The sequence below is a fragment of the Petaurus breviceps genome, unplaced genomic scaffold, assembly GCF_028583685.1.
Source record: "Petaurus breviceps papuanus isolate PSGF00001 unplaced genomic scaffold, PetGlider_PUasm1.0 90763, whole genome shotgun sequence".
NCBI lineage: Eukaryota > Metazoa > Chordata > Mammalia > Diprotodontia > Petauridae > Petaurus > Petaurus breviceps.
In genome coordinates this window covers 1,479,823-1,503,891 of record NW_027187340.1, presented here as the reverse complement: position 1 = coordinate 1,503,891, position 24,069 = coordinate 1,479,823, and the positions used below count along the sequence as shown (strand labels likewise).

Below are 24,069 nucleotides of genomic sequence, written 5' to 3'. Positions count from 1 at the left end.
TATCTGCTTCTGAAGGTCCTCTATGGCCTGTAACCAGCTCGTATTTTTTAAGGCTGTATTTGTCTGGTATTGAGTTAATGTTATGAAACTTTGTTTAAATAAAAAAGTCTAATATTGAAATTATGTTTATATATGATTTTATGTTAAAATATCTTCCAAGTTGTGACTTACTTAATTAAAAATATTATATTCAACAAAATTTGTAAAAAAAAATTAATATGAGGTTTTATAGGTAGTAGTAGTATGCTTAGGAGAACTTCCTGGATCACTTCTTTTAATTCTTACAGAATGTTACATATAACATAGTTTATTGTTTTATGTTAGAGTTTCAAAGTTATAGGTAGAATAAAATTTTTGTATTTTGTAATTATAATAATGGAATCTGAATTTTAATTTGGAACTTTTGGTGGCAAAAACTATTATAGCCACCGTAAACTTTTAATGAATAAATTTAAGACTTATAAGTAGTATACTTGGATACACAGGAGATTTTTCTTGTAGTTGTTGTTATCAAAATAGGTTCACAAAAAACATTGGGAACCACTATACTATGCTATTCTGTCCTGTGTTACTTGGTTAGCTCAGTTCCATTTAACATGTTATTTTGTGCAGGGAGCTGTTAGATTCTGTGGGGTACAAAGATAGAAATAGTTTCTTCCTTAAAGAATCTCTAATTCTATTGGTATGAGGAGGTGGGGCGAAGATGAAATACAATTTATACACAAAAAACAAATACAAGATAACTTAATGAGCAAGAAATCATTAGTAACTTGGGTGTGAAAGGATGATTAAAAGGTAGGACTTGAGTTCAGCCTTGAATGACCATCAAGATTCTGAGAGGTAGACATGAGTAGGAATTATGTGCTAGACAAGTAAAGGCATAGAGAAAAAGAGATGAAATATTGAGTTTGGGGATCAGCACTTAGAGGGTTGGCAGGAATATTGAATGTATAAAAGACAGTAATGTGAAGTAATCCTGGAAAGGTATGATGGAGCCAGACTGTAAAGTCTTTATGTGAGAGGATAGGGATAGAGAAATGGTCAAAACTTGTGCCCTAGGAAAATTACTTTGGTAGCCCCTTGAGAGCAGGGATTGTAACCTCTTTTTGTATCCCCAGTGCTTAGTACTGTGTCTGGCACAAAGTAGATGTTTAATAAATGCTTATTGATTGACTGGCAATTGTGTTGGACACATTGGAAAGGAGAGAGACTACTATGATAGCAATTAGGAGGCCCCTGTAATAATTTAGTTGAGAAATGGTGAGGCTCTGAATTAGGATAGTGCTTATTTGAATGGGGAAAAGAGTACAGGTGCAAGATTGATCCAATCCAATAAACATTTATTGGGTGTCTCCTAAGTATGATGCCCTAGGCACTGGTGACACAAAGACCAAAAAACTAAATCTTAACAGCCACCTCCCTTAAGGAAGCATTTACTTTGCATATGTTGAGGGGCTGGGCCTGGAAAAGACTTATTAACAAGTATGCATATCTAAAATATATACCAAGTAAACACAAACTGATTTCTAGTTGATTGAGGAAGAGCACTAACATTTTTAGTTAAGCCTCCTTAGAGGTGGCCCCTGAGTTGTTTTAAAGGAAGCTAGGGGATTCTCTGAACCTGAGGTGAGACATACTTAGGATATTTTTATACAAAGGCTATAGGGAGTGACTGAAGTTGCTCTAGCTAGGCAGTGAGGTGGGCAAACTGGTGCTTTAGGAATATCAATTTGACAGCTATGTGAGCCTTAGATAATGAGGGAAGAGGCTGAGCAACCACATAGGAGTCTATTATAGCACCCTAGGATAGAGGTGATCTAGGGGAACAATGGTAGCTGTTTGAGGAAAAAGAAAGGGAAAGCTATGAGATAACCAGGGAGCAGAGTCTAGGAGGAAAATATGGTCAACAGTAAAAAGTTACTGAGTTATTATGAAGTCAAGAAGAAAAAAGGCCATTTGGCTTAATAATTGGGAAATAATTGGTAACATTAGAAAACCCAGTTTCAGTTGAGTTGTGATTTTAGAAGCTGAAGTTGCATTACAAAGAATTTAAAAATGAGTGAGTCAGTAAGCATTTAAGTGCCTGCTATGTGTCAGGCACGGTGCTAAACTCTGGAGTTACAAATATAAAAAATAGCCCCTGTCCTCAGGGGTCCTACAATCTAATGGGAGAAAAATGCACACAAAGGAAGCTGAAAGTAGTGGGAGGGAAGGTACTCATTGCCAGGGTAGGGAGATTTTGGAAAGTTCCAGAGAAATCCAGAAGCAGTGTAGCTGGTGGGAAATGGGGAGAAAAACTGTGTTGGTCTCCTTTAAATAGATGTCCTGCCCTCCAGTCAGAGGGGCAGAGGCTACTGATGAGATGTGAGGATGAGTCAGATTCAGTCTATGATGAATTTCCTGGGTAAGGAAGGCAAGATGAAGAGATCCAGAGAAGTCCCAAAGCGGTGTAGCTGGTGGTGACTAGGGAAAATAACAGCATGCACCTCTCAGGGTGTGATTATGAGGATGAAATGAGGTAATATTTTAAAAAGTTTGCTTTGTGAACCCTTAAAGTACTTTATTAAGTGTTAGCTGCTCTCATTATTATTACACAAATAACAGTTATTATTGGTTGCTTAAACAGTGTTTTATAATTGTATTCATATGGCTGCTGTGTTTATGTTGGTAGGTAGACTCTTAAGTATACATGGTAGCCATTTTAATGGAGTTTCTACCTTTTCTCCTGAGCTTTGTTGGTAATACATAGGAATACTGATGATATATGTGAATTTACTTTATATCTTGCTGCATTGTTGAAGTCACTGTTTCTATTAATTTTTATTTGATTCTTTAGGGTTTTCTTAAATACATCATTATACAGTTTGCAAAAAGTGAAAAATTTGTTTCTTTTTTGTCTATTCAAATTTTTCTTGCCTTTTTACAAAATTACATTTAGTAGCATGATATTTAGTAATGGTGACAGTGAACATCCATGCTTTTTACTTTGATCCTTATTGGAATGGCCACTAGTTTATCTTCGTTCCATATAATGCTGGTTCTTGTTTTATATACATAGTACTTACTTTTATAAGGGAGTATTATGTTAACCATTTCAGGTATTTCATAGCTTTATTTTATTTATTATATATTATACATAATATACAATAATATATCATACAAATAATATATTAATTGTTCTGTGGGATGGCTTTCTGAAAGGGGGGTGGGAAAAATGCTGGGGAAATATGTAAAAATAAGAAGATATGAATAAAAGCATTAAAAAAAATAAGCCTTTTCAGCAGTTGTTGGTAGAATCATGATTTTTTGTTGTTCTTGTTATTATTATGGTTTATCATATTTTATCTTATTCCTAGTATTGAACAAGTCCTGCTTTCCTGGTAAAGATTATACCTGGTCATAAAGTAGGATCTCTTCTTTTGCTGTTTTTGGGAATAGTTTGTATAATGTTGGAAGTAATTGTTCTTTGAATATTCAGTAGAATTTTCTTGTAAATCCATCTGGTTTTGTTTATATTTTTGCGGGGGAAGATTCATTTATGTCTTGTTCTGACAAAAATAAGGAAGTTTGGAGGAAGAGCAAGGTTAAGCAGGAAAATGAGTTCTTTTACTATCATGTTCTGAGTTAGAGAGGTTAAGGGGACATCCATGGGACATCCATGTGGTGGTGTTAAAAGAAGCAGGCAGTTGGTAACAGTAGAATCCCTACTGGAGTTCCTGAGAGAAGTAAATGCTAGGTGTGGATTTAGGAGTGGTTCACCTAGAGAGAGGAGGATCCAAGACTGTCTTGGGTGACATCTATCATTAGGATGCAGCACATGGGTCATAATTCAAGAAAGGACACTGAGACTAGAAGTGGTCGTATTAAGTAGGAGGTCACCTACCTGTAGGAACCAAAGGCACATTTTTATCAGGAGTTGAGGATCTTCTGGCAGTTGAAGGTGAAGGATAGGCAGGAAAGGAGACCACCATTCCACAGTCAAGAGGGGATGGACTCAAGTGCACAATTAGATGGGCTGCCCTTGACAAGAAGAAAACATTTTCCTTTGAGGCTGGAGCAGAGGAGAAGAGAGGGGGGAGAGGGTAGAGTTTTTTTGAGGCTTAGTGTAGGAGAGAAGAGTGAGCCCAAGATGGATGGGGGCCAGTATTTTCTCAGTTAAGTTCTAAGAATAAGTGAAAGCCTTTGTTGAGAGGAAAGAGGTGTTGTAAACCCGTTTTCAGACTTTGTCATCTTAGTTGCCATTGCTACTTTCTCACAAAGTACATTGAGTACTTAGGTGTGTTATTCTAATGTAGTGATTCTGGTAATAATAATACCTTCTAAGTACCAAACACTGTGCTAAGTGTTTTACAACTATTTCAATTGATCGAGACAACTGCCTTGGGAAGTACATGTTGTTATCCCCATTTCACAAAGGAAGAAATTGAAGTAAACAGCTTAAGTGACTTGCCCAAGGTCACACAGCTAGTAAGTGTCAGAAACAGGTTTTGAACTCAGGTCTTCCTTACTCTAGGGCCCAGCACTTGACTTGATCCTCTGCATCACCTAAGTGGTGTTGTCAATGATGTATGATATTTGCTTTGTATGTGTTTTCTAGTTATCTTATTTGGCCTATTTATATGTTGTTTGTCTATTAGAATAAGTTTCCTGAGGACAGATATGTTTTTGCTTTTCTATCTCCATGGCATAGCACAGTGCCTGGCACAGATCAGTACTATTTTGCAGCTGTTTTTTACCCTCCCGATTTCAATCTAAAATTTTGGGGGGATTGACTTGTTGAGATACCCCATGAAAAGATTGAGGGCAACATTGTGGTTAGAGAACTGGGCCTCAAGAATACCTGACTTCAAATTCAGCTTGAGATACTTTCTTGCTTTGTGACCATGGGCAAGTCACTTAGCCTTTGCCTTCCTCCTTTTCCACATCTGCAAAATAGGTCAGGATAAAATGAGATATTTTTACAAATATCTTTGCACTTTGCAAAACTTAAAGCACTGCATAAATGCTGGTTACCATCATCATTTTCATCATCAAATTTTTTGTAAAGATCCTCCACTGCTTTGCATTGTTTTATTTTTAAGGTCATACTGTGTTTAGTCTTTATAATTTTCTACCTCTAAAATGTTTTCAAATTAGTGTATTCCCTTGGTGATGCAAATGCTGTTTTTTCTCTACTTGGAAAGATACATTTGTTGGTGAAGCTGTTTTGGGACTTTTCATTGTACCAATTGTTTTAAATCCTTTCGGTTTTCCTGAGGTAATCTCCATCTTTACATTTTGTTCCAGCTAATCAGTTTGAGTGTACTATAGATATACCAATAACCAAATATTTCCTGGTATCAAAACCAAGTCAGTTTAATTTTTTATTACTTTTAGATCCTCCTTATCAGTTACTTTTTTTTTTTTAACTTCTTAAACAAGGTATATTATAAGCTAATTGACTTCTTGATCTTCAACTGTTTTTCAGTAGGGTTGTTATTCCTTGTGCCCATTCTGAAAGTCATGCAAGGTATATATTTTTTTCCATTTTTCAAATGTTTTATTAACTTCTGGTTTACATCATTCATTTCTGCCAGATTTTGAGTTACAAGTTTCTCCCCCACCCCAAAATAGCAGTTGCACAGGATATTCCCTCCTCCAATCTGCTCTCTCCCATATTTTCTCCCATACCCCTTTCGACTTTTCCAGTAGGGCATGGTGGATCTCTATGCCCCAGTCTCTGTATATCTTATTTCTCAATTACATGTAAAATAGTATTGATAATAGTGTGTATATATATTTTTTTAAACATTTGATTTTAAAACTTTGAATTCCAGATTCATTCCCTTCCTCCCTTGTCACCCACCCTTACTGGGATGATAAGTAGTTCAGTATAGGTTGTACATGTGTAGCTAATGCAAAACATTAACATAGTAGATATATTGTAAAAGACTGACTATATTTCCCTCCCTCCTATCCCACCTCCCACTTGTTCTATTCTCTACTTTGATCCCGTCCCTTTTCAAAAGTGGGTGCTTCCAACTTTCCTCCCCCCCCAGTCTACCCACCTTTCCATCATCGCCCCCTCGCATCTCCTTCCCCCCTACTCTCTTGTAGGGTGAGATACCCTATTTAGTGTGTATTTCATTCTCTCCCAAAGCCAAATTCAATGAGAATAAGGTTGACCCATTCCCTTTTGCCTTCCTATTCTTCCCCTCCATTGTAACCATTTTCACTTGCCTCTTCTATATGAGATAGTTTACCCCATTCTGTCTCTCCCCATCGCCTCTCATTATATTCCTCTCTCACTTCTTAATTTCACCTTTTAAGTATTATCCCTTCCTATTAAATTAGTCCTGTTCCCTCTGTCTATGTATACCTGTAGACATATATACACACATTCACATATGTATTCATATGCCCATATACCCTTATATATATATATATATATATATATACATATATATATATATGTAGTTCTATTCCCTTCAACTATTTCCATACTGAGAAGAGTTTCATCAGTTATAATTATTGTTTTTCCATGTAGGAATGTTAATAGTTCAACTTTGATAAGGTCCTCATGATTTCTTTTCCCTGTTTACCTTCTCATGCTTCTCTTGCTTCTTGTATCTGAATGTCTGATTTTCTATTCAACTCTGTTTTTTTCATCAAAAATGCTTCAAAGTCCTCTTCCACTGAATGACCATATTTTCCCCTGAAGCATGATACTCAGTTTTGCTGGGTAGGTGATTCTTGGTTTTAATCCCAGCTCCTTTTACTTTTGGAATATCATGTTCTAAGCCCTTCGATCCCTCAGTATAGAAGCTGCCAGATCCTGGGTTATCCTGATTGTGTTTCCACAGTATTCAAATTGTTTTTTCCTGGCTGCTTGTAATGTTCTCTCCTTGATGTGGGAATTCCGGAACCTGGCTATAATATTCCTAGGAGTTTTCTTTTTGGGATCTTTTTCAGGAGGTGATCGGTGGATTCTTTCAACCTCTATTTTGCCCTCTGGTTCTAAAACATCAGGGCAATTTTCCTTGAGAACTTCCTGGAGGATGATTTCTAGATTCTTACTTTGATCATGGCTTTCAGGTAGTTCAATAATTTTAAAATTATCTTTCCTGTATCTATTTTCCAGGTCAATGGTTTTTCCCATGAGATATTTCACATTGCCTTCTATTCTTTCATTTGTTTGGATCTTTTTAACAGCATCTTGATTTCTCATAAAGTCATTAACTTCTATTTGCTCCAGTCTAATTCTGAAGCAATGATTCTCCTCATTGAGCTTTTGAGATTTCTTTTTCCATCTGGCAAATTTGGCTTTTTAAAGCATTCTTCTCCTCATTGCCTTTTTGAGCCTCTTTTGCCATTTGAGTTAGTTTATTTTTTAAGGTGTGGTTTTCCTCAGTCAGGCTGTTGACTCTCATTTCTCTGATAATTTTCTTGCATTGTTCTCATTTCTCTTCCCAATTTTTCCTCCACTTCTCTTATCTGCTTCTGAAGGTCCTCTATGGCCTGTAACCAGCTCGTATTTTCCTTTCAAGCTTTTGGTGCAGAAGTTCTGACTTCACTGTCTTCCTCCTGTTTCATGCTTTGCTCCTTTTTTGTCCCCAAAATAGGAGTCTAATGTTGGAATCTTCTGTCTGCTTTGTTTCCTTTGCCTGGTCATGTCGCCCCTCAGTCACTTGACCCTGGGCATTTTGCCACAGTAGGATTCTGCCACCAGACAGGGGAGCTTTCGTCCCAAACACTGGGGTTTTCTCAGCTGCCGGAGGTATTAATTGGGTGCTTTCTCTGAAGCCTCCACACACTCTGGCAAGCTGGTCACACACCCCAGGACCTCCACCCTAGACTGCAATCCATATTCAAGCAGGTTAAAGTGAGAGCAGTTACCCTTCAGACTGGTCACTTGGTCTCCCTACACTCTGCAGGCAAGGAGCTGAAGCTGCCATGTGGCGCTGGCTGGCTGTACGGGGCATCTCAGCGGCTTCTCGATCTCAGGGGCAAAAGCCGATGTACTCCCACTTACTGGGTCCCAAAGTCCACAGTGCACTGACCTCTCACTTTGTCCTTTGCATCTATGTGTTGATAATTCTAGAGAACGCCACAGCTGCTGTTGATCTGGAGTCCCTCCAGCCAGCCAATATATTTTCTTATTGAGAATTTTACCAGAATTTTAATAGAATTTCTTTACCTCTTTATCCCTTTCACATATATTAGCTTATAAACCGCAATTACTGTTATTGTGTTTTGTAGGTATTTTATGTCACATCAGATCTCTCATGACATGGGGTTTCTTGTTGCCAACCCAGTTCTGCTGGCTCCTTAGTTGCTTCTTAGAATAGAACCTCTGAGCCATCTATCCATTTAGCTATAAATTCTGATCTCTACTACTTTTAATCATTTTGAGAATATAAAATTGGATGAAGTTTGGTCCTTCTAGTAAAGTCAGTTTGTTAGGAAAGATATTTTGCATGTTCTTATACTCAGACATTGAAGAAGTTGGAGGCCACATAGGATTGTTAGCTATTTTTTCTGTTTTCTGGGATCCTGTGGTCAACAAAAATTTATTACCTTTGTGGCTAACCTTGTTGTCAAAAATCTCTCATTTAGCAACCTTACTGGTCCTTGGAGAGATATCAGTCACTAGGCTGTACTCTGTAAAATACTGCATGTTACGTGGTCTGTTTATTCTTTTTGTTTTGTTTTGTTTTTGGAGGGCACTTAGGTTTAAATGACTTGCCCATGGTCACACATCTAGTTTTGTGTGTGTGTGTGTGTTAAGTGTCTGAGGCTGGATCTGAACCCAGGTCCTCCTGACTCCAGGGCCAGTGCTCTATTCACTATGCCACCTAGCCACCCCATCTGTTTATTCTGGATGTAGAGACTGTGAAGATTAAGAATAACATTACTGAATTGGGATTATTAAAAACTTGTCCTTGCATCCTTTTTTGGGGGGGAGGTAATGATGCAAAGTAAGAAAAAAAAACTTTTAAAGTAGTTGCTATTTAAATGAATGTTAATATGACAACCTTTATTATTTTCTAGATTCCCTTAATTACTGCCTGTGTAGCCTTAAATTGGACTAGATAATCTCTACAGTCTTTTTCAGCTCCAGATTTTACTATGAGATAGAGCTCTTCAAGCTATGATTTTTTATGTTATTCTGATTTATAACAAATATGAAAATGACATTTTCATATACAGAGTAAAACAGAAAAAGATTTCTATGTGAAACAAAGAATTTCTATAGCTTTTTAAAAAAATATATGATATCTTCATGTTAATTTCAAACCTGTCCTTGTCTGTTGTCTTCTCTTCTTTGAATTTTAAATGATGTTTTTTTTTTTCGGGGGGGGGGCAATACTTTTTAAATATCTTTTACCCCTAAAATTCCCTCTCCCAAGTAGAAGAAATAACTAGGATATAAACTTGACTAAGCAAAAGTAATGCACACATTTTTAGAAAAATGTAAGACTGCCTCTTGAATTCAGGATGTGGATAGCATGCTTCAGTTACCTTTTTAGTTGGTCATTGCATGTTCAGAGTTTTGAAGTTCTTTTTTTCCTTACAATATTGTTATATACATTTTTCCCTCTGGCTTCACTCACTTCACTCTGTATCAGTTCATGAAAATTTTTCCAGGTTTTTCTGAAACTGTCTATTTTTAAATTTCTCACGATTTAATATCAAACCAGAGTGTGTAGTGTGTAGTGTGTGTGTGTGTGTGTGTGTGTGTGTGTGTGTGTGTGTGTGTGTGATGGAAATTTATTTTGTTTCCTAGCTTAATAGACTTTCGTATTCTAATTAGAAAGTTGATTTGGGGTCCTAAGTGTGGTGAATAGAGAAGACGTAGGAATTTCATCTAAAACTTTTGGGTCATTTAGCTAAAGGTAAGAACAGAGATCATAACATTATGGAGATGTCTTTTACCTGTAACGCTTTCCAATGTGAGTAGGCCAGATAAGAATAGAATTAAAATACATGAAGAAGTATTTGAATTGGACTTCTGGATTATGAAGCTTCTGAAGGGGAAGTATGTGCTTGAACAACCCGCAAATATGACTGATAACACTATCAGTGATCTTTGTGAAAAACAGTGGTAAATAGAAATGTGGCACAGCAGGAGAAAGGCAAATAAATAAATGCTTTATGGTTATTTTAAGCTGTAGAAGAGCTAGCTTAATTTTCATTTTTTGCTAAAATTCTAGAATGAGTTATTAAAAGGGATAGTTTTTTAGAATTAAGAAGGAGGAAATCATCTTTAAGATGGGATTTATGATTTGAGTAGTGATTGTACCAGCTGACTTTTTAGGATATCTTTTTTTTTTTAAACGGAAACTCATTTATTAGGAATATACCATCCATAACTGGGGTAAGAACTGGGTATACAGATAGAAGAGAACAAGACAGCTCATATTTCTTTTTTATTCTGAACTTAATATACTGAATACACTTGAACTTAAACACAAAATAAAATGAGTATTTCTATATGCATACTAGAACAAAGAAAGGCTCATACATGAAACTGAATATTATATACCTTTTCTTTTCAAAAATGTAAACTCAGCATATATTTACAAAAGATGTTTTCTTTTTTTCTAATACTTATTTGGTCTTATTTCTGTTCTGAAGTATCTTTTCATATTAGATTCTATGAGTCTACTAAGAGAAAATGGATCGACACACCCTCCCCCCACCCCCCGAGATTTTTAATGAGAGCAAAAATAGTGGTCTCTTTTGAGTTGTTTAATAAGTTGTTGTTTTGCATGGAGACAAAAGAATGACCTAGATGATTCTTTGGTTTTCCTGCCAGTTGTATACTTTTTATATAATTCAAGACTTAAAACCAGCCCATAAGTTTCAGAGAGAATCTAATGACTAAGCAGCAATGAGTTGTGTGCATATGCACATGCAAAAATGTGGAGCGAATTTTTTGTGACTGAGAAATCTTGCTTAAAGCTCTTGCACTGTGGCTCAAAATTGAATAAAAAGAACACTAATTCTGACTGGCTTTACACAATAAATGAAATCCCCTAACTTTATCTAGATATATGGTGGTAGTCAAGTTAGCATTCTGTACGAATGGGTATTTCTATATTTACCACTTCAACTGTGTTATAGCTTACACTTAAATTTTACCAATCTCTTCCCTCATACAAGACCTTGTGAAGTAGATTGGATCATTATCCCCATTTCACAAATGAGAGTGATAGATGTACAAATGTACTGTGTGGTAGGAAGTACAAAACTTAAAAGATGAGATAATATATAAATGATTCATCATATGTCTGTTTAGATTTTTTTTCCTTATTTTATTTTATAAATTTTACTTTTTATAGTAAGCAAATTTTTATATTTACATAAATATATATAAGTAAATTTTATAAATTTTACTTTATAGATTTTATTTTATAAATTTATATTCATTTTCTTATGAGATATGTAGTAATAAGATGAGACATTTTGTCAACAAATAAATCAAAACATGCTCATCCATATAAGTTTAGCTTTTCAAAGTATTTCTCTTGCCTTCATGTGGGAGGGTCAAATTTGGGGGAGGGGGTAACACAGTGTGGGTAGATTTGAATGGCCAAGAGATCCTTGATTGTGAAAGAATTCTGTTTTGTCAGAATTCTTCATAACCCTGGTTCTCTAGCTGGCAAGATATCTCTGTTGGCTAACAGAGTGTCCTGACAGCAACCAGGAACTCCCAGTTTATTGTATTGTTTTAGTTTGGGAGAAATCTACTTTTAATTCTTTTTCACTTGCTTGAGATAGTCTGTTTACTTTTACCTAGTGTCTTAAAACTTTTGGGTAAAAGGCACAGGCTTCTGAAGATGGTATTGTCACATCAAGAAGAGAGGTAATGTTAGGCCTTTAAGTTTATAGACCAGCCGCTGTTTTTGACAAAGTCCAGCAGTTCTCAGCTATTGCCCTTATGAATTGGTTCATTTTCCAGTTAGAGGATTGAAACTAAGGACCTGTGTGAATTATGTGGGAGGTTAAATAGGGAAGACTTTAGTTATGTTAATGATACTGGAAATTAGGAAGAAGACTAGAAACTATAGGTAGATAAGGCCATCATAACCAGCCTGAAACTAGAATGTAAATTTTAAGCTTTGGTCAGCTGGAGTTTGGGAAGCATTTGACCTTTAGGATTATTTGTTATGATTTGGTCATGTAGAATTTATTTTCATATAGACATTTTACTGTGTCTCTCTTAAAAGGCAGAAAAACATAAGAGTAACAGAAGCAAAGTAGACAGGAAGAAAAGGTGAAGTCTTGGTAGTAAATGATGATTAGAACAGTCGCTCCTTACCATGTTCCTTCCTCAGTAAAGTACACAGTTCAGAAATAAAACTTTTTTTAAAAATGAAGAAAGTTATAGAAAGAAATGACTCAAATGCAGATGAATTTTGAGGGGAAAGAGGAATTACTTAAATTGATTTTTATTATAGACTTCTGTGGTAGCAAATTAATTGGTAAAGAACTGAAATTTAAATAAAATCTTTGCTTAAGAATTTAATTCCTTCTCAGAACAATGAAGACAAACTATTAGGAAATTAGCTATATTAATAGAAAATTTAAAGCTATCATCTTAAGTTACAAATGTGACAAACTTTTGATATTATAAAAATATTCATTAGGGAATCCTAATTAGAACAAAAATCATCTTACTTACAAAATGAGACTATTAGAGATTTAAAAAAATTTGTGTCTAATTCTGTTTGTTTCATGACAGGTGAAACCTGTTAAATGGAAAATATAAATAAAATAAACTGACTCAAATGAAGCAAATTCATCAGCATTCTAAAAAAAAAAATTGAAAGCAGGGAAAATTAGACTTTGACAAGAACAACAAAATCCTAGTGATATGCTATTGATAACAGAGAATGTCTCATTTTATCCAAAGTACCTTAATTCATATTTATCTAGTATTATCCAAATTAAATATGAATGCCAGATTCAGTTAATAAATCAGTTAATTATAATATACTATTAGCTTTCTTGATATGTTAGTAATAAGAAGATACTGAACTTTTATTTTGGTGGCATACTAATCTTTTTAATAGTAAAGGCATGGTTTTAGTTACTATCGACTTGTGGACTTCTTTTGCCTAGAAACATGATTGCATAAAGCTCCTGAGCTTATCCTAAGGATAAGAACTTTGGCAGCTTTTCCATACCCACCTCCTTTCTTCACTTTTACGATCATACATAGAACATGCCCTCCCTTTTCAAACATTTTTTTTTTCTAATTATGTGACCCATCTGAAAACAACAAAGCTAATATTCCTAGATAATAGGTAGTTTGTGAATGTTAAAAATTACATATACGTATTACTCTTTGTCTCCTTTCTCTGTTTTCCAACTCTTGAATTTCAGAGAAGATTCATTTTCTGTCCTCTGGATTTTCTGGATCTCCCATTTTTTCCTTTTCAAAATTCCATTTGTAAACTCCTGACCCTAATCATGACTCCAAAAGTAATAAACTTGTATCAAGGAAAAGGAAAGTCTTAAATGCTGTGATGAAATTTGATATAAATATATAGAGGGCTTTTGAAAGTGCCCAGAAATATAGATAATCTACCAAAGTTTCCATCTGGCTACTCTAAATACTCATGTGTCATGCACTATGCCAGGTGCTAGGGACACAGACAAAAAGCAAAGTAGTTCTTGCCTTTAAAGAGCTTTCAGCATTTTTTGTTTGTTTTTTGTGAGGGTGGAGGGACTGCAGAAGTCCAAGGTAGGGAGGAATAATGCACCATCCGCACAAAAATAAGTAATCACAAGGTAGTTGACAGAAGATAACACTGTGAACAACTAGAAGGATCAGGGGAGACCTCTCAGAGCAGGTGGCACCTGGGTTGATCTTTGAAAGAAGATAAAAGATTTAGAAAGACGCAGGGATGAGGAGGTACATCACAAACATGGGGATCAGTACATTGATATAATCCTTTATTTTTTGTTTTCTCTTTTGTTTAGTGTTAGCAATGGTATCATTGACCATGTGTTTGATTGCAGAATGTTTCAGCTACATTGGCTTTTATGCATTACATGGGAAAATGCAAGAATCGTTGTGGGGGGCCGCTAGGTGGCGCAGTGAATAGAGCATCGGCCCTGGAGTCAGGAGGACCTGAGTTCAAATCCGGCCTCAGATGCTTAACACAAAAACTAGCTGTGTGACCTTGGACAAGTCATTTAACCCCCATTGCCCTCCAAAAAGAATCATTCTCTACTTTCTTTCTGTCAGGAAAATTCATTCCAAGAACCAAACAACTGATATGAAATAATAATCTGTTTTTACTTAGGGAATACCAGGGAAAAGCTAAATGTATGGGAATTGGAGAGATGCAGCTCTAGTTATAAAAATAAGTAGCCTGTTTTCAGGCTAAAATATAATCTAAAATAGATTCTGAAAGTTGTATTGTTAAAAGAAATAGATAATTTAAGCTGTGATTGAACTTCATGTTATACAATCCATACTTGTTTCTTTATCTTCCTTTTCTTCCTTTTCCCTTATCCCTTATTCATTTACCATAAATGATGTCAAAATAATTTTTTTTAAGTAAAAAAAAAATGAAGACAGACCCATAAGAATCCTTTGGAAATTGACCTTTTAGTTAATTAATATGTAGGTCAGTTTTAGTTACCTTGCTTGTGATATCTTGTCCTGTAAAACATTTTGAAGTAACAAAATTTTCTGATTTAGACCTGTAATTCTTTCTTTCCTTTGTAAGTTGTATTAATGCTGTTAAAAATATCATTATCATTTGTTAGTATTAACTGAGCTGGTAGAGATTACCTTTACTCTTCATGTAACTGAGAAAAACAGTTAAGTAAAATTTAACACTAGTCCAGTGGGTCTGATATGCAAAATTTCCTCCAGTCCTGTAACTGAGGGAAGGGGAGAGAATATGTTTCATTATTTTGTCTTTTAGGGCTGAGATTGGTCATTAAATTAAATGTGAGTTGAGATTTCTTAGCATTGTTCTTAGCTTGTATAATTAAAGCCATTGTGCATGATATTCTTATGGTTCTGTATTTTTTTTTTCACTACATCAGTTCACACAAACCATCCTGTGTTTATCTGAGCTCCTTATATTCATTATTTCTTAAGGGAAAATAATTGTATTACATTTATAAACCATAGTCTGTTCCCAATTCCAAATCCCTGGGTACTCACTTTGTTTCTAGTTTTATTGCTACCACAAAAAGAATGTATCTATATATGTGTGTGTGTGTGTGTGTACATACACACACACACGTACGAAACCTTTGTTTATCTCTTCATTCTCCTTGGAGCTCTGACAGTGGAATCACTTAGAGTATGAAGAATTTAGCAACTTATATTCTGGTTGTTTTCTAAAACAAACTAATTCACAATTTTTAGCAACAGTATATTTATTACTGGGCTTGACTTCCTACAACCAACATCAGCTAACGATTTTTTTTTTGAAATAACATTTTCCAATTTCATAGATGTTAGGTAAAACCTTGGGACTTGTTTTAATTTGCATTTCTTTTTAATGATTTGGGGCATTTTTTTCATGTGGTTGTTGATAGTTTACATTTCTTTTGATAATTTTGACCACTTATCTGTGCTGTAGTTTTATTCTTCTGTGGTAATGCAGCGTTTAATAAATAAATATGTAAACAATATAGGTTAATCTCTGAAACCAAAGAAGTTTATTTTTTAAAAAAAATTATAAATTTAAGGGGCGGCCAGGTAGCACAGCAAGTAAGAGCACCGGCTCCAGTGTTGAGAAGACCTGGAGATCGAATCCCGGGCTCAGATACTTAGCACCCACCCAGAAACACCTGGCCGTGTAACCTTGAGCAAGTTACTTAACCCCAATTGCTAAAAAAAAAAAAAAAAAATTATAAATTTAAAAACACATTTTTTTTTGTTTTTGCATCATCTTTCTTTCCTACTATATCCATTCCTCCATTCTCTTATCTTCCGTTCCACCAAGTTATCCCTTAAAAAAAGGGAAAAAATGTTATGTAAAACTATTATATAGGGGAACATGGTCCCTTACCTGCAAAGAAGCAGGGAAGAGGGGGGTTTTTTCTGCATCCCTTCTTTGTGGCCAAGTATGAAATAAAATAAATAGAATTATAAAGGAAGTCAATTATATGAAATATATTTATCAAGATATTTAAAAAAAATAATTCATATATCCCAGATTAAGAACCCCTACTTTATAGTCTCATCTTTTTTTTACAATGATTTTTCTTACTGCTTCTAGCCCCATTACCCTACCATAGTGGTTTCCCCATTTCCTGAATCTACCACTTAGATAAGTACCTCACAGTTTGGTTCTCAGTTGCTTTATATTTTTTCACCCCACTTCAATTGTAAGGTGATGATAGGGACCATGTCTTAAGATTTTGGGACTTCTTCCCATATGAAAATGCTATTTATATCATAATTGATATATTTTTACTCATAACTGGCAGTTATTAAAGTTTGAAACTTTCCTTCTTATTTCCGTGTAGCACTTACAAATAGATTTTAAAAGATAAGTTAATGCATTAGAATTTGGCTTAGATTTATCTGTATTAGCTGTTTAAACCATCCATTTGAAAGTTATAATAAGATAGATTTTATAGCTAGAGACTTCAGGGCCATTGATTGTATATTCTAAAAACTTATTTTTGATGATATTATACATAGTGTTTTTGCTAATATAGATACAACAGTTGGCATGCTATCCTACTTTCTGTCCAGTGAAATACTTCTGATTCCCAACTATTCTTTTCTTTAGATATTAGGATCAAGGAAGAAGAGCCTGATCCAGAAGAGTGGCAGCTCAGCGGTGATTCTACATTGAATACAAGTGATTTAACACATTTGAGAGTACAGGTGGTAGATGAAGAAGGGGACCAACCACATCAAGAAGGAAAAAGACTTAGACGTGTAGCTTGCACCTGTCCTAACTGTAAAGAAGGTGGTGGAAGGTATGCAGATGTAAAAACCCCCATACTGAAAATATGTTTTTTCAGAAATGAGAAATTGATATAAATGCCTCATCTACATTTGCAAAACTCAAATGTTAATCTAAATTTTATTTGTTTAAAAAGGACAAATGTAGATGATTTTTAATGACTAATCATTAAGACACTTGACCAATTTTTTTTTCAAAATCCTCCTGAATTATCTTTTAAGTATTTAATAGCATTTTCTCCACTGTCATTTATTATGTTGAAAACTTAAAATGTTTCGTGTAAACATTTTGACTGTAGCCAATAATGACATTGTGTTAGTGGATGCTGTTAAGTCCTATATAAAAACTGGCTCATATGCAAAGAGAAGTTTTTTTTTTTTTTTTTAAGATTTGGTCATTGTTTAGGCCCCAGTTGGCTCAGCGTGAATGTAAATAGCAGTTGTTTCTGTTTTGTCCAGAAACCCTGAGAGCCTTCCCCTCCCAGATTGATTTTTTTCTTTTTGGCTAGATTATAGAGGCCATTCTCTGCCTCATTTTTTACTTATTCTTAAACACTGGCCTCAGTCAAACTGAGACCTGGGAAAGACCTTAGTTTAAAAAGGCCATGGTCTTGCACTGTATCCGGGGTCGTCTCCAGTCATCCTGATCTACATCTTACCACTGGGCCCAAATGACTCTGGAGGACAAAGTGAGGCTAGTGACTTTGTACAACCCTCCCTCACTTAAATCCAATTCATTTACGTGTCATGGCAGCACCTCCCTGATGTCATGGCAAACTTCTCTTCTCTGTTCAGACCACCTCTGCAATATAATGGGTCAGTGGTGGGCACCATATTATAGAAATGACAGAGACAAATTGGAACGTGCCAGAAAATAATTAGGATGGTGAAAGGACTGAAGAATGTGCCAGATATGAGGATTGGTTGAAGGAATGGGGTAGGATATTTAGCCTGGAAAGAGAAAGGTATATGTGTTGTACATGATTACAGTCTTTTGAAGTATCTTGAAGGACTGTTATGTGGAAAAGGGTTTAGATTAGTTGTTTTTTTTTTTTGCCTGACTCTAGAAAGGCAAATCTAACAGCTTGAATGGAAGTTGCATACATCCATTTAGGAAAAACTTACTGGTAAATTAGAGCAATCCACATTTCTTGCCTTTTCCAAGCATACCTCCAATTTAGAGTAAGTATGTTCAGAATATGGGCATGTAATTCAATAATTATGTTTTCAGGTAACTAATTATATTACTAAGCCACCTTCTCAGTACATATTTTCATTCATTATGGTCTGTAAAAATTAAATAAAAGCTTTGTAGGCTGAAAATGACCTGTATAAAATATTGTTAAAAGTTTCAATGACTCCAACAGTTCCAGTAGTTAATTATACTATGGCTATAAACAACAGACCTGCATTTTAAAATATTCAAATTAATTTGAAATTAAACTTATGTTGAAAAAGTCATATTTTATCATCTTTTCAAAAATTCTAAATAACCTCTAAAAACAAACCAATAGAGGGTATCTTAAGTTTTTTGGACAGTAGTCATGTTTATTATTGAGTGTAATTTTTATTCATATATTTTGTATGAGGAAATTGTATTTTTTAAAAGTGAAATTGATGAAATGCTAGTTTCTGATTTCCTTCATAGTCTTGAGTTTTACATAAAATGGAACATGATAAATTGTGAATAAATCTCAATGAGCTTTGGTTTGAATTTTTTTTCTATAACCATATACATGAGTGTGTGTCTCTTTCTTTTTTTAGAGGTGCCAATCTTGGGAAAAAGAAACAACATATTTGTCACATACCAGGATGTGGTAAAGTTTATGGGAAGACATCACACTTGAGAGCTCACCTTCGTTGGCATTCTGGGGAACGTCCTTTTGTTTGTAACTGGATGTTCTGTGGGAAAAGATTTACTCGAAGTGATGAATTACAACGGCACAGAAGAACACATACAGGTTACTAACATTTGTTTTTAATGAATTAAAATGTAGAGTGTGAGTCTACTTATCTGCTAATCTTTAAGAATTGTGGTCTTGGGGCAGCCAGGTAGCACAGTGAATAGAGCACCAGCCCTGGAGTCAGGAGGACCTGAGTTAAAATCCAGCCTCAGACACCTAACTCTTACTTAGCTGTGTGACCTTGGGCAAGTCGCTTACCCCCAATTGCCCTGCCCTTCCCCCTCCAAAAAAAGCAAAAAAAAAAAAAAGAATTGTGGTCTTTTTAAAGACAGTAAGCATTTTTTAAAAATCAGCGTTGTTTTGTTTTTGGTGAAACTTAAGTGTAAGCTAGTGATAATAAAATATATTCATTTTTGTTTCCAGTGGCACCAGTTTAGAAGACATTCATTGAATTGATCATTAAATCCAAAGAATTTTACTAGTTTTATTCATACCTTAAAATAAAGTTTATGGTTAGGATTTGTTAAAATCATTGAAGATTTAGTCCCATTCTTTTGCTATTATGATTGTTCCTTCTGTTAGCTCTCAAAATTAATTTTCTTGATTTACTCATGACTCTCTTAACTGAATAGTTTGTGTTTACTTTTCTTGTTTACTTTCCACATCTTCATCATGGTGGATAAGTCATGGACAGCATATCCATTTTATTGATGGTAGGGTGGGAAGAAACAAAAATTACACAGTGGTACTCAGTGTCTGTCTCACCAATTCTTCTGTTATTATGTTTTGCACGATGATAAAGCTCACCCAGGGTTTCCTGATTTCCTGGTACTGAGGTGAAAGTTTCCATTTTTTCATTTGCCAATGACTTACTGATTGCTTGCAGTGTACTTGTGCTAGGGTACAATGTGGTAATTAAAAGAAAAAATAAGATGTTGTTCTCACCCTCATAACAGTTAACATTAGTTTAAGGATTAGGGATTTATCTATTAGTAGTGAATATGAAAAAGCATATGAATAGAACTTGCTCTGAAATTTGGGTAGTAAGAATGGTATGAACAGACATGAAACAGTAGGGAAATATGGAAGCCGGTATCCATTTGAGTGCTTCAACGAATGGGAATTATTTGGATATATGGGAAAGAGAAAGATTGTTTCATGTGAAGGGGAAGCATATATGAGCTGAGACCAGAAGTGGGAATAGGACCATAAGACACTGGTCTCAATAAAACACTGAGTCTTTGGGAAATGGTAGGATCACAATGGTGCAATCAAACTGTGGATGGACTTGAAAATTAGGTTAGAAGCATCCTAATCTAAATTGTGAGTCTGGTTATTTTCTCTGTGCCGCTACTTCTTTCACCCCATCCCCCCAAAAAGCAAAACCCACCTAAGATAGTGCTGAGATTTATTATTTTTTTTTAGCAGGGTGCTAACAAAGTGTTGTATTTAAGGAAGGTTCATCTTGCATTAACTTGTAGAATGAATGAGGAGAAACTTTAAATTTTATAATAATAGCCGTTGGAATAAAGTTGATAAAATTCTACACTAAAAGATGATTAATAATAATTAGAAGAGACATGTCTTTGCAGTCACCTTAAACATTTTATCTTTATTTCTACTATACCAAACCAGTGAATTTTTCACAGCACAAGTTCAGTTATCTAGTTGTGTACAAAAATATGCTTTGTGAAGAGAATACAAATCCCATACTGGTAGACAAGTTACTGGTTCACAGTCCTGCTATTATTACCTTGACCCCATGTGTTAGGGTTCTAAAAGTTGAAGTCTGGATACCACTCAGGCTAGCCAGCTCTCCTGTAGATCTTTTGTTTTGTTTTTTTTCTTATAGTGCCCTGTGAGGTTCCTGTTCATAACTTTTCTCCATAAGTACCTTGACTTAGTGGATTTTCCTTCTCTGGAGTTGTCAGGCACTTCCTTATTAAGTTTCTCTTTTCTGCTTGGGAGCGAACTAGTGGCACAGAAGACAAGAGTGTTCAGCCTGGAGTCGGGAAGACCTGAGTTCATATCCAGCCTCACACACTTACTTGCTGTGTGACCCTGGGCAAGTCACTTAATCTTTGTCTGCCCTCAATTTCAACTGCAAAATAATAACAGCACCTACTTCACAATTTTATTTTAAGGATTGGATAAGATAGTTGTAAAGCGATTAGCCCAGTGCCTGACACATAGTAGTTGCTGTATAAATGCTTATTCCCTTTCCTCCCTCCAGTCCCCAACAAATATTTGTCAATTTCTTGGCAATCCAGCACCCTATGATGTCATTCTTTTCAATGTTCTTTGTAAATACTTTTAATATTCCTCCTTTGTGAACTTGGTTTCCTTAAAAACTTATTTTAAAAAATCCCTGTGAGGTTTTCACTGAGTTCACTTATAAATTTTATTGTGTCATGTCACTTATAAGTTGACCAAACTCTGTAATTATATTTAATGTACCCCTTGACTTCAGATATAAGTACACTTAAACTTTAAGAACATGGAACATAAAACATTTTTTACAGTATAACTCTTCATAAATATAAAATATCATAAACGTCTCAGATGTAGCCAAAAAAATAAAACCACTTGGATTCAACTCCTATTCTGAGGACAGTCATTTTAATATCAAAAGGGCAAGTTCATGAAGGGTCATCTGGCAATAGGAATGATAACTCTGGAGCCTAAAGCAAATTATTACTTTCTTTTAGCTCTACTTTAGGGAGGAGATAGCATTCCCTTATTGCTGGAGAAGTTTCTAGTAATAGCCTATTTGTTTATCTAGAAGAGTGTTATTTACCTTAGTCTTAACTTCTTTCACAGCATGATTAACAGAAAATAGTATTAATTTCATTTATCTTAGTTTGCATTAAGACAATGTTTTTAAAGAAATAACTTTTTTTTTCCTGGCAGGTGAAAAGAAGTTTGTTTGTCCAGAATGTTCAAAACGCTTTATGAGAAGTGACCACCTTGCCAAACACATTAAAACACATCAGAATAAAAAAGGTATTCACTCTAGTAGTACAGTGCTGGCATCAGTAGAAGCTTCACGAGATGATACTTTGATTACTGCAGGAGGAACGACACTTATCCTTGCAAATATTCAACAAGGTTCTGTTTCAGGGATAGGAACTGTTAATACTTCTGCCACCAGCAATCAAGATATCCTTACCAACACTGAAATACCTTTGCAGCTTGTCACAGTTTCTGGAAATGAGACAATGGAGTAAATATTACACAAATACTTATTCATTGTGGTTATTTTTATACAGTAGTGAGAAGAATATTGTTCCTAAGTTCTTAGATATCTTTTTATTGATGTGCAAAAATTTTTGGATTGACAGTAACTTGGTTATACATGACACTGAAATGCCTTACTTTGTATGATATTCCATAGTATATTAAAATGGTAAAATTGCATGGGTTTTGTAGGTACTTTTGGAATCTAGAAGAGATAAAATTTTACCAAGTTATATAAAGAGAAAAATGAATTTAACAATGGGAATGGTAGTCTAACCAAATGCATCAATCCTGTGTGGTTTAGTGTAAAAATGAGAACATGTTGGTATTTATCTATTGTAAGATAAAGAAGTTGGTGGATGAAAGAAATCATGTTACGATAAAAGAAATTTTGTAATTTTCTTGATGACTGGAATTTTTATTATGCATAACTGACAAATCAAGTTTCCAAGCAAATGTTACCTAGTGTAGGCTTTACTTAGCTCATCAATTTGTCATTTTGAAGCTAATTATTTTAATTAGGTTAACTATGTACAATATTTTAAGCATTACTCTTGTAAGATTTTGAAAACTACATTTTAACATGGAACTCTAGGGATAGTCACCTTTTAAATCCTGTTGAAAAGCCATGTTTAAGATTTAATTTGCCAAAATGATGTCTTGTTAATATTATTCTTTCAATAACGAAGTTGGGCAATATAACCAATGTTTAAAAAAAGCTTAAAATGTATAGGTTGAGGCATTTGGGTGGTAAGAACAATGTTGTGAATTATCCCTTTTCTTGAACATTGGAGGACCAAAAATAAGGTGTATTGCGTCTTAGCAGTGATTTTTTTTTTTTTTAAATCAAATCTTGTTTCCAAGAACCATCTGTCTGCCAGGGCCTTAAAAGCCATCATGTAAGTTACCAGTGAAGTATAACATATGCAAACATAACAGAAAATCACTTCCAGAGTGACAGTACTCCAACCACATGGATATTAGTCATAGAAAACTAGAGGTTTTATGAATTTTTTTTAAGAAGTTTTTTTGGCTAGGTAGTCAGTCTGCACTTAAAATATCAATCATTTTCCTTTTTTTTTTTTTTTTTTTTGCTTTTTCCCTTAAAATTTATATGTATCCAATACACTTAACTGAAAAGCATATATGTTTTTTTATTACGCTGTATTTTCTTTTTATAATTATTGTTTATATTTTCAATTATAGAAAAAAATGTACAAAATAAAGTTACATTACTGGTCTGTAAGTGCTATACCATTTTCCTAAAATGTACACCAATAACTGCAGCAGTTCACCTATTTACAAAAATTTGAAATTCTGTTCATTTGTTATTCTTAAGACCACCTCAGATTTAAAGGCTACCTTATTGTACGTTTAAAGTGTATTATAACAGTGTGGTAGTTAATAAAACACTATTTTTTTTCTTTTGAGTTGCTGTATTCCTATGCCTTTAAAATACTGCAGTGGTAAGATTTGTGAAAATTTTGTGGCTTTGGTTTTCTTTCAATTTAGTTTATAATGAACTCATTTATTTTTAGATTCTAGATAGAGACTGTAATAGATGCTGAGATTATTATGTTGGAAGTGTATTTATTTGGGAAATCTGTAGAGACATTTTCTAGATATTTGACAATTTGTTTTTTTGCTGTGGGCAAATGAGTTGGATTTGTTTGTGTGTTGAAGAAATGGGGGGGGGGGGAGTCTGCCGGCCCACCCACCAGCCCTACACTAGGTTGATCAATGCCAATTTGTAACCTTTACTGCTGTGACCTCTGTTACTAGGTTAAGGGAGCACAAGCACCTTGAGAGTTCACTGACAATCATTAATTTGTGTGAAGGTCCAATAAAAAGGTAATAATGCCTTTAATACCTACCTCACAGGGTTGTTGTGAGGGTCCAATGAGCTGATGTATGTCAAGCATTTTGCAAACCTTAAAGCACTATATAAAAGACAACTATTTCTACAAAAAGGATGTTTCAAAGAGATATACT

At 34.7% G+C, this 24,069-nt stretch overlaps 1 protein-coding gene across 1 annotated transcript in view; it reads left to right on the top strand.

Moving 5' to 3' along the window:
- Nucleotides 1-23,507, top strand: part of SP3 (Sp3 transcription factor) — a 52,126-nt gene extending 28,619 nt beyond the window's left edge. Inside the window, exons 5-7 of the mRNA XM_069068429.1 lie at nt 16,758-16,950; nt 18,701-18,897; nt 21,751-23,507. Of these exons, the coding sequence (XP_068924530.1) occupies nt 16,758-16,950; nt 18,701-18,897; nt 21,751-22,067 (707 nt within the window). The 3' untranslated portion in view covers nt 22,068-23,507. The remainder of the gene's footprint in view (nt 1-16,757; nt 16,951-18,700; nt 18,898-21,750) is intronic.
- Nucleotides 23,508-24,069: the final 562 nt, after the last annotated feature.